The sequence below is a fragment of the Oryctolagus cuniculus genome, chromosome X (genome assembly GCF_964237555.1).
Source record: "Oryctolagus cuniculus chromosome X, mOryCun1.1, whole genome shotgun sequence".
Classification (NCBI taxonomy): Eukaryota; Metazoa; Chordata; class Mammalia; order Lagomorpha; family Leporidae; genus Oryctolagus; species Oryctolagus cuniculus.
In genome coordinates this window covers 69577370-69589281 of record NC_091453.1, presented here as the reverse complement: position 1 = coordinate 69589281, position 11912 = coordinate 69577370, and the positions used below count along the sequence as shown (strand labels likewise).

General features: G+C 43.8%; 1 protein-coding gene across 1 annotated transcript; it reads left to right on the top strand.

Moving 5' to 3' along the window:
- Nucleotides 1-293: 293 nt before the first annotated feature.
- Nucleotides 294-11698, top strand: LOC103351913 (actin-binding protein WASF1). The gene is made up of 2 exons (XM_008272971.4): nucleotides 294-458; nucleotides 9503-11698. The coding sequence occupies exon 2, from the start codon at nucleotides 9696-9698 to the stop codon at nucleotides 11676-11678; it is 1983 nt and encodes a 660-aa protein (XP_008271193.2). The 5' UTR covers nucleotides 294-458; nucleotides 9503-9695; the 3' UTR covers nucleotides 11679-11698.
- The last annotated feature ends 214 nt before the right edge of the window (nucleotides 11699-11912 follow it).

Genomic DNA, 11912 nt, shown 5'->3' with positions numbered 1-11912 from the left:
TGGAAGTTCAAGAAGGCAGCTTTTGGACACAAATTCAGTCCCAGGTATCCTCACATGGGGCCACACAATTTTACATAAAGAACCATCTTCACCAAGGTCAGCAGAGACACTCACCTCTAAGGGTGGAGTTGCAGCTGGAGAAAGCCAGCCTTCTCCAGACCTCCACTGGAGGCGGCGATTGCAGGTGCTGCCCATGCGTGACGTTCCCGGGTGGGGCTCCTCCGCAACAGGGCACAGGAGCCGCAGGCACACACGTCACAGAAGTCAGCTCGGGGCTTCAATGCCCCGGCAAGGGCGGGTCCGCCCGCCAGGCGGTAACTGGGTAACGAGGTCACAAGCCAGTGGCCTGGCCAGGTGTGTCCTGAATGCCAGTGGCCGCCCAGCGTCCTGGTGGCCGGGGCGATGAGCGCTCCGGCCCGAGCCTTCTCACACTCTCCTGCTTACAAAGCAGTCCGCGGGTAAGCTGCAAACTCTGTCCAAGAGCGGACACCCCGGGTGCCTGGTGAGGGGTGGGGGGCTCCACCCAGGCGCAGGCAGAGGGGCCCATGGGCTGCCCCCAGAGCTTGTGCCAAGTCTTTTTTCATGGTTTCAATTTTGCGTTTAGAGCCCTAATCATTTGGAGTCTGTTCTTGTGTATGATATGAGGTATGGCTCCAGTTTTTCTTCTTTTTTAAAAATTTTTATTTTATTTGTTTATTTAGGATCCAGTTTTGTCTTTTTCCAAATGGTTCACGAGTTGTCCTGCACCACTGTAAAGAAAGTCTATTAGATATTTCTGGATTTTCTATTCTAATCCATAGATCTAACTACCAGGCTGCTTTAATTATGGAAAATCTCTACTGTTTTTATTTTGAGAGGCAGGCAGAAGAGAAAGAGAGAGCTACCATCTGCTGGTTCACTCTCTAAATGGGTTGGAGCTGGTAGCTGGAACTCAATATTAGCTTCCTGTGTGGGTGGCAGGCACCCCCTTGAGCCATCACGGCTGCTTCCCAGAGTCTGCATAGCAGGAATCTGAAGTCAGGAGCTGGAGCTTGTATCAGACTCAGTCACTGTGATGTGGGATGTGGGCCCCTTAACGACTAGGCCAAATGTTCACCTTAGTCAGTCTTTTAACGTCTTGGAGGGCTAAGTGTTCCTTTTGCAATTTTTCTTTTTGTAAAAAAAAATGTTTTCCTGGATATTCTTGCATGCAATCTTTTTTTTTTTTTTTTTTTTTTTTGACAGGCAGAGTGGACAGTGAGAGAGAGAGACAGAGAGAAAGGTCTTCCTTTGCCGTTGGTTCACCCTCCAATGGCCGCCGCTGCAGCCGGCGCACCGCGCTGATCCGATGGCAGGAGCCAGGATCCAGGTGCTTTTCCTGGTCTCCCATGGGGTGCAGGGCCCAAGCACCTGGGCCATCCTCCACTGCACTCCCTGGCCATAGCAGAGAGCTGGCCTGGAAGAGGGGCAACCGGGACAGAATCCGGCGCCCCGACCGGGACTAGAACCCAGTGTGCCGGCGCCGCAAGGTGGAGGATTAGCCTATTGAGCCACGGCGCCGGCCTGCATGCAATCTTTTTAAAGTATATATTTAAATATAATTTTCCCTGCTGGCACCGCGGCTCACTGGGCTAATCCTCCGGCCTGCGGCCCTGGCACTCCAGGTTCTAGTCTCAGTTGTGGCACCGTATTCTGTCCAGGTTGCTCCTCTTCCAGTCCAGCTCTCTGCTGTGGCCCAGGAAGGCAGTGGAGGATGGCCCAAGTGCTTGGGCCCTGCACCTGCATGGGAGACCAGGAGAAGCACCTGGCTCCTGGCTTCGGATCGGTGCAGTGCACTGGCCATAGCGGCCATTTGGGGGGTGAACCAACAAAAGGAAGACCTTTCTCTCTGTCTCTCTGTCTCTCTCACTGTCTAACTCTTCCTGTCAAAAAAATAAAAATAAATAAATAAATATAATTTTCCCACAAAATTTGATACTTCCAGTATCAAAATGTAAATGCCAGCAGCAAGACTTCCAGGGATGTTAAACATCTGGAAACAGAGAAGCTCAGCTGGTCATCTTCGTGCTTCTGGCTTTACCTTGATTAACTTTTGGTTATACAAACTGAAAAATGACCTAACGTATTTGCTTTGAGAGGTGCTATTTTTTAATTGTAGAGTTCCCTGTAGCCATTTATTGCACCACTGATTATTCTGGAAGCTTCGAGGTTCCACTCATCATTAAGGCTGTTGCTGGTCAGGACCTTGAAATCGGAGAAGGCCGCTGACAATTCTCCTGTGCTTAGTTGGTGCAGGGCAAGTTAAGCATTGTCGTGTTCCCCCTCCCCGGTTGCCTGCTCCCATCCCAGTTGCATTCATTCCTCGTTTGGAGGTTTTTTGTGGGATTGCAGCAAGTGCTCCACACTAGCCTCTGAAACTCTCCAAAAGCCACATTTTTAACAAGAGTCACAATGTTTTGTTGAAGCTGTGCAATGGAATCTCTTTGGGAGACACTCAGGTTAAACACAGTCCAGCCAAATCTTCCTCCATACCCTCTTGAGCATCACTGGTTTCAGCTCCTCCCAAGCTACTGCAGTGTTGTCCATAGCATTCACGATGCTGATGTTTGTCCAAAATTCCCCGACCATATCCACATTCTTACCATCTGTTGCCTTCATAATGTGCTCAAAAGTCCTTCCAGGTACTGAGCTTCGAAGGCAGAGGCTACACCTTGAGCCATGGGCTGGACTGAGTCAGCTGCACTGTACTGAATATAGTCTACTCTCACATTATCAGAAAGAGCACTCGAATCCACGGGATGGCACAGTGTACTCTCTAGGATGTGTACTGATTTCTTAGTGAGATTATTTTGCACACAGTATTTTTCAATGGCAGGGCAAAAAAAAAAAGTATGTGAGCTACTCATGAAAGATGTCTCTGGTTGCCCAGGCCTTTATATTTAGCACCAAATCACAGGCAAGTTGTAGAGCCTTAGGGGTTTCCGAGTGATTCACCAGTGGGTACTTAAAGTCCCTAGCTGTGTTGCCACCAAGAAATGACCTCAAGTGATCTTTGGATGACTTAAGTCCTGGCTCGCTTTCTCTTTTGCAGAAATGAATGTTCCTTCAAGCACTCTCTTCCAATAAAGCCCTGTGTTGTTGACATTAATTTGTCGGAGGGGGTGGTGTACTCACCTGCCTTGATGATGTTCTGCAGCACCTCTTTATTGTTGCCAATAGCATGGCTGTTCATCTTGAAGTGAGGCCAACAGTGGCACTCCTTGAATCTCACAAACGACCCTTTACTTGCACTAAACTTCCATTTGAGTGTGTTCATGCTCTAAGTCATGAAACAGACTCCCAGCCTTCTCCCGACTGATGGTGACACTCAAGGGCATGTGTTGCTGGCTCTGATCTTCAAGCCAGATGAGCAGCATTGCTCCATAGTCTGCATCCTGGCCTCTCCAGGGAGCAGCCATCTGTGAACGCGTCTTGGTTTTTCCCTTATGATCTCTAGTGGTCGCTACTGTAGGGACAGTGAGGTCTATGGCCTTTATGAAGTCTCTGAGCCTTTCACCCACTTCGAATAGCCTTAGCACTTCTAATTTGACATCAAAAGTACCTGTTTTCCATCCCCTTTTGTTTCCACCCGGTTGCCTATTTCATTCTCCACTAGGATGCGGGAGGTGTGGACTATTCCTAGGGTGCAGCTGCAGGTCCGTCTGGACCGGCGTGCGTTCCTGCAGGTCAAGAACAAACAGCCAGCATTGAGCATCCACGAAGGGAACAACGCGGTACTTCGCGTCCCAAGTCAGCTGCCATGTTCATGAGGCTTAAGTAGGCTGCTGAACTGCAATGGGAAGTGGCGACAGCGGCCGACTGTGGCGGATTGGGAGGGCACACAAAGCATCCACTTCCCATGGAGAACCCCAGAAGTGAATGTCCCTGGAAGAGTCCAAGGTGAAGTGTCCACAGGCACTGGGCGTCCCCTTAGCGCCTAACCTCAGTCGGCCTCTGGGCTTCTGGGAAGGTCGCCATTGCCTTCTGGATGGTCAACCCCTCACCTACTCTTAAGACTCTACAACCCACCCTCTGGCCAACAACCAGTGATCCTTTAATGCATAAATTGGATTATGCCTCATCGTTGTTTAAATCCCCCAATAGATTCCCGTGAATCTCAGATTAAAAATCCCAATTTTTTAACCGTGTCCTCCCAATACATTATCTGTCAGTCCTAAACATCTAATCTCATACCATTCACCTAACCACAGTTCCCATGCTGGGTCTTATACAGCACATGCTGGTTCCTGTTTCAGAGCATGCTCATTTGTTAGTACGTCTAAGTAAAAATCTGTTTTCCCTTTTCCCAGAGCAAGTAGGAAAATACTTGTTATAAGTTGAATTCAGCCCCCTCAGGGAAATACCCAGAGAGTATTTCTTGCAAAGATGGAGGCATGAATTGGAATTATGCTGCCACAAGTGAAAATTACCTAGTGTACCATTTCTTGAAGATCCTCTAGAGGTTTTAGAGAGCAGGGCCTGCCTAGTAGTCACCTCGATTTTAACTTATATAGCCTCTGGAAGTTTGAAAGATGAAACTTTTAATGTTTGTTTAAAAGACTTATTTGTTCGTTTGAAAGAATTACAGAGAGGTGGAGAGAGAGAAAGAAAAAGAGATCTTCCATCCGCTGGTTCATTTCCCCAAATGGCTTACAGGAGCTGGGAAGCAGCCTGGCTAACATTAGGAACAAAGAATCCCATCTAGGTCTCCCACATGGGTAGCAAGAACTCAAATACTTGAACTATCATCTGCTGCTTCGCAGGTACATTAATAGGGAGCTGGATCAGAAGGGAAATAGCTGGGACTCGAACCACCACTCCAATATGGGATGCAGGCATTCCAAACAGTGGCTTATCCCCCTGCACCACAGCTCCTGCCCCAAATTTTTAATGGTTTTAAGCCACTTAGTTTGTGACACTTTTATACAACACCTGTAAAAAACTAATATAGTATTTAAATAAATATTGTTGAAAAATAATTGCTATAATTTTTTATGGCTCTGAACTTTTTATTAAGAGAGTTGACTGCAAGGAAAGCATAGTGCTTAATCAAACCACATAAAATGTCAGCATTATGCACAGTGCAAAAATGTTGTCTACTGGGTTGCTGGTTCCTTCACCTCACAAATTTTGATCCTTAGTTACTACCAGTTTCGGTGTTCTCAATTTCAAATCCAAGGACCCCTGCAAAGTGTGCTCCTGGGCCTCTTTCTAGAGCACCTGCTCAAGACATGATCCCTGGGCCTGTTGCAAGCAGAGAAGCTGTAGTGGGCCCCAACAAGCTCTTGGGACTGGACTGTGGAAGATTTCCCCAGCCACTTCACCCACATCTGCCATTGGGATATCTGGTAGCAGTGCACCAAGCCTTTCCATTGGCTGGGGTGGGTGCTAAGTGGCAGAGCTGGCTGGCGCTGATATGATCTTCAGTGATTTCTGATGAAGAACACTCTTTAGGAAGGTACAAGCCTGGGACCAGAGTTTAGGACTTTTTAATTTGTATAATATTATATTATATTTAAATTTCTACCTCACAACTATCTTTAAAAATCTTATTATTTAATTATTGCTTATAGCCTTTGCCTATATTCCTACTGAGTTATGGGTTTGGTTTTTTTTTTATGTTTTACTTGTTGAGCTCTTTATTTAGTGTAGCATTAAACCCTGGACTATAATGTAAATTTAAAATGCTATCTTGGCCAGTGCTGTGGTGCAGTAAGTTAATCCTCCTCCTGCAGTGCCACCATCCCATATGGGCTCCAGTTCTAGTCCTGGCTGCTCCTCTTCTGATCCAGCTCTCTGCTATGGCCCGAGAAAGCAGTAGAATACGGCCCAAGTGCTTGGGACCCTGCACCCATGTGGGAGATCTAGAAGAAGCTCTAGGCTCCTGGCTTTGGATTGGCTCATCTAAGGCCATTGCAGCCATTTGGAGAGTGAATCAGTGGATGGAAGACCTTTCTCTCTGTCTCTCCCTCTCTCTTAACTCTGCCTTTCAAATAAATAATCAATAAAATATTTTTTTTATTTTTTTCTTTTTTCTTTTTTTTGGTAATTTTATTTTATTTTATATTTTTTAACTTTTATTTAATGAATATAAATTTCCAAAGTACAGAATATTGATTACAATGGCTTCCCCCCCATAACGTCCCTCCAACCCGCAACCCTCCCCTTATCCACTCCCTCTCCCCTTCCATTCATATCAAGATTCATTTTTGATTCTCTTTATATACAGAAGATCAGTTTAGCATACATTAAGTAAAGATTTCTTTTTTTTTTTTTTTTTTTTTGACAGGCAGAGTGGACAGTGAGAGAGAGAGACAGAGAGAGAAAGGTCTTCCTTTTGCCGTTGGTTCACCCTCCAATGGCCGCCGCTGCAGCCGGCGCACCGCGCTGATCCTGGCAGGAGCCAGGAGCCAGGTGCTTTTCCTGGTCTCCCATGGGGTGCAGGGCCCAAGCACCTGGGCCATCCTCCACTGCACTCCCTGGCCATAGCAGAGAGCTGGCCTGGAAGAGGGGCAACTGGGACAGAATCCGGCGCCCCAACCGGGACTAGAACCCGGTGTGCCGGGGCCGCAAGGTGGAGGATTAGCCTATTGAGCCACGGCGCCGGCTTAAGTAAAGATTTCAACAGTTTGCTCCCACACAGAAACATAAAGTGAAAAATACTGTTTGAGTACTAGTTATAGCATTAAATCTCAATGTACAGCACACTAAGGACAAAGATCCTACATGAGGAGTAAGTGCACAGTGACTCCTGTTGTTGACTTAACAAATTGACACTCTTGTTTATGGCATCAGTAATCACCCTAGGCTCTTGTCATGAGCTGCCAAGGCTATGGAATCCCCCTGAGTTCACTGATTCTGATCATTTTTAGACAAGGCCATGGTCAAAGTGGAAGTTCTCTCCTCCCTTCAGAGAAAGGTACCTCCTTCTTTGAAGACCCATTCTTTCCACTGGGATCTCACTCGTGGAGATCTTTCATTTAGGTTTTTTTTTTTTTCCCCCAGAGTGTCTTGGCTTTCCATGCCTGAAATACTCTCATGGGCTTTTCACCCGGATCCGCATGCCTTAAGGGCTGATTCTGAGGCCAGAGTGCTGTTAGGACATTTGCCATTCTATGGGTCTGATGTGTATCTCACTTCCCATGTTGGACCATTCTCTCCCTTTTTTATTCTATCAGCTAGTATTTTCAGACACTATTCTTGTTTATGTGATCCCTTTGGTTCTTAGTCCTATCATTACGATCAGTTGTGAACAGAAATTGATCACTGGGACTAGTGAGATGGCATTAGTACATGCCACCTTGATGGGATTGAATTCGAATCCCCTGGTATGTTTCTAACTCTACTGTTTGAGGTAAGTCAGCTTGAGCATGTTCCGAATTGCACATCTCTTCCCTCTCTTATTCCCACTCTTATATTTAACAGTGCAAATAATCAATAAAATATTTTAAAAGTGCTATTTCAAAAATTAAGGAAAAAAGAAAGAAGCATTTTTATATTCTTAGAATTGCATTTATGAGCTACATTGAATCTGTTCTTCGTATTAATATCAGATTAACATAAGAATTAATGAGAAAAATTTTTTAAAAATTTATCTAAAAGAAAAATGTGAATTCCCTGCCAATGTTTTCTTTATTTTACTGAATGTGTATTTTAAGCTTATAATATTGACATTCTGCTCAGAAATCATGCTACAGTTTTGAGATTTTGTCAGTACATGTTTGGTCCACAGTTAGGGAGATTGATTTAAATGGGCATCTTCCTTATCCCTTTCCTCAACAGGCTACACACTTCCTCTGCCATTATTGGTATAATTAACCACATTTTTATCTTCAAATTTGGTAAAGATCTAATTATTTTTTTACAGGTAATTAGCTCTGACAAGTTAAGACCTTTTGCCTCCTCTTTCTCATGTTCCTCCCAGCTAAAGAGTCCTGGCAGATTTTGTTGTTGTTTGTTTGTTTATTTGCTTTTTATTTACTCTGAATTAGCATGGAATTGTGAAGGGAAAATGCATTTTTCATTTCAATGCACTTCCCTCTAGATTAAGAGGTATGACACTTTTCTTTATTTTTTATTTTTGTTATTATTATTTTTTTTCTGACAGGCAGAGTGGACAGTGAAAGAGAGAGACAGAGAGAAAGGTCTTCCTTTTGCCGTTGGTTCACCCTCCAATGGCCACCGCGGCTGGTGCGCTGCAGCCGGCGCACCGCGCTGATCTGATGGCAGGAGCCAGGTGCTTCTCCTGGTCTCCCATGGGGTGCAGGGCCCAAGCACTTGGGCCATCCTCCACTGCACTCCCTGGCCACAGCAGAGAGCTGGCCTGGAAGAGGGGCAACCGGGACAGAATCCGGTGCCCCGACCGGGACTAGAACCCGGTGTGCCGGCGCTGCAAGGCGAGGATTAGCCTAGTGAGCCGTGGCGCCCGGTGGTATGACACTTTTCAAAGTGTATTCAGAGGAATGACACTTTTCAAAATTTGTTCAGTCAATACCAGCTTCAGTCCCTTCACTGGACAACTCTTCAGGGAATATGTATAGAAGTTATGTGCCAGTATCTTAAATTCTTTAGCTCTTGAACCTTGGACACCACTTTCCATAGTACCCAGTAGGAGAGCATGATCCATTCTTTCTCAGTATTACTGATGAGGCTTTTTGTTTTAAAAACTCATTTTTGTTCTCATCATTTGTTTTCTGAAGGTGAAGTTTTGTGATCTGGCTTTACCATGTTAGAGATGTTATAGATTGGACATTTTAAAAGATCACTTGCATGTGTTAATGGATGGATACAATCAAGGGAACCAAGTGTGAATGCATGGAAGGAAGAAGGATAGAGAATAGATTGGAAGAAAACAAAATAGGATGAAGAAGCCAAGTTAGGAGATTTGTTCTGGTCATCCTGTTGAGAGACAGTGATGACATATACTAGAGTGGTAAAATATATGGAGAGGATTGGATATAATTGAAGTTATATTTTAAGAGTAAAGCTGATTGATCTTGGTGAATTAGAGTGAGAGAGAGTGAAGGAGAGATATCAGGATGAAGCTAGCTTGTAGGTTTGGGGCATGAACAATTGAATGGTTGGAACTTCCATTCAGAGATAAGGGGTACAGGGACTAGAGGCAGATTTGGATGTATTAGAAAACAAAGTACAAGTTTGAGAAGGCAGTTTGATATCCAAGTGGAGCTGAGAAGTCACATCACAATTGCGAGATAATTTTGGAATCATAAAAAGATAGCTGTTATTTAATGTTAAACAAGTAAACTGGGAATAACTTGGAATGGTTTGTTCTCAAACCTAGTAACATTAAGTGAAAGGTTAGATAATAGCCTTATTTCTTCCTCTCAAGGGTGTCTCACTCCACCTTTTTGAAACTAGCTTCAGGAGACAACATGCCATAGGGGCATGATGATGACATAATAGAGTCATTCTTTGCCAACTGCTGACTCAACCATAAGATTCTGACATAGAGCTTTGTTGCCAGGTTACCTCTCAAACACTGAAGACAGAGCTCTCATCCCCAGATCAGGGCAGCCTATGCCAGAGGCACAGCCTGTTGCTGGTGAAGCTCAGAAATTGACGAAGACCAGAGTGTCTAAGAAAAAGGTGCAGATGCTTAAAAGAGGGTAAGAAAACAATGCCTCTTAACGTTTTTGATGAACTGATATATATCTGAAATGTCATTAAATGAGGAGAAGGATAAAGGGTGCCCGAAACAACTTGCGATACCCCCCAAAATTCAAGATGAGATAGTTCAAGTAATCCAGACATCTTTAAGTAATATAGCCATACAAATAAATAATCTAGATAAATATGCTGAAGACCTGCTTAGAGGAATATCCAAAGAGGTTGACTGGTTCTTTTACAGAATTCAGGTTTTACAAGAGCGTATAATCTACTTAACTGATGGTATTACTTACAAGAATCAAAATCCACGATTGTTCTTGCCAGCTAGGAAATCAAAAAAGACTTCTCAAAGTACAGCTATTCAAAAACAGCAGGTACATTCCTCCGAGCCATTACTTGTTAAAATGTATGAAACGCATGATGCTTGCGTACAGACATTACCTCTCCACATTCCTACTGCTTATTGCCAAGATGATACAGAAGGTTTACAGATTTCTCCTGGGACTTCCTGTTTCTTTCAACTTTGTAAGGAAAAGAATATATGTAAAAGTAGAGAACTAAAGGGGAGAAAGCTCGAGCAAACTGCTAAGCACCTGGATCATTTCAATGAACCAAAAAGTGTGCTTCAAAGTCAAAGGATGCAACATAATGCTTCAGTAGAACATACCCAAGCTATTTGTGGAGCGATCACTAACTCATATGCCAATCAACCCGTTCAACGTTCCTCATTGTCCAATTACCAAGTTAATGAAATCAGTAAGCTTCTAACAAGAACTGTAGGGAAGATGTTATCCAAGCCTTTGCAGAAAACAATGGATGGATCTAAGGACCTGAAACAATCATGTGCCAATTATGGAACTGAGATGGGAGAAGAGTTGCAACCTCAACCTCGAATTCAACTTAAAACAGATGTGTTTGTGAGCCCCATGGCACCAACTTCTCCACCTCCATTACCACCAGATTGGTTAGCTGTTTTAAGAGCTTCAAAGATGGCAAGTCCTCATCCAATCATACATTACCCAACTCAGCTTCCATCACCGATTTTGAAAACCCCACCAACAACAGCACATCCTGATTGTCTACAGACTACTTCTGAGGCACCTCTTCCAATTACTCCACCTAAACTAGTTGTCTCTCCACCAGTAACTGAACTTTTTCAGCATTACAAACTGATTGCAAATGATCTACTCCCAAAAAGAGAAGAAAAGGTTATGTCTCCACCTATATCTCCTTGTCCAGTATTCTCACATAGAAGTGAAACAAAGAACACAGTCACAGATCAAGCTAGCCGTGCTTCTGTTGGACAGCCACCAGCTTCGTCGGTTTGTCCATCTGTAAGGTCTGCATCTACAAAATCACCAAGACCTTTAGTTGCAGAATCAGCAAGATCTACACTTACACCACCATCAAGATATCTGATTTCAGCAACGAGATCTTCAATTACACCATTATCAAGACTTTCAACTCCACAAAAATCAAAAATTTCAGTTCCACTGTCATTTTCCCGTCCACAACCATCAAGATCTTCAGTTCCAGTACCAAGACGTTCACTTTCCCAGCCACCAAGAAGTTCAGCTCCTCTGCTGTCAAGATGTGCAGATGCACAATCAAGAAAATCTCCAGTTGCTCAATCAGGAAGGCCTTCAGCTGCACAACCAGCAATGCATTTGATTTCACCACAATCAACATCTTCAAATTTGACGTCTCCAACCCTACAGCCATTATTTTCTTTTGTACAGTCACCATCAACTTGCGTTCCATGCTCCCAGGCTTCAAACCCCCAGGCACTATCAGTGTCCCAATCTTACAATGCACCACTTAGTCCTGATTTTAAATTATCTCCATCAACTCCACCCATATACAACAAAGCAAGGAGTGTCCTAATGGAAGCAATAAGAAAAGGTGTCCTGCTACATGAAATTGAAGATCCATGTGTACTGAAAGCCAAAATAGAAATTGCTAAAAATGAACCACCTTCTATCCAGATACAACGTAAACCTGCGGGATGCACTTCAGCTAAATTGGGGGAATAAGGCTGATTAGATGGAGAGAAAAAAATAAATTCAAATAAATTAAATAATTCTCAATTGCTTTATTCTGATAAATAAGTCATTACTAATTTTTTTACAGTAAACCAGTATCTTCCTTTATTCCACCCCCCTCAAAATACCAAATACTTGCATTTTAGAATTTTCTCAAGGAACATAAATTATTCAAATAAGCCAAAACTTCTAAGTATTATGCACAGACAACTCCTAAAGTAGATT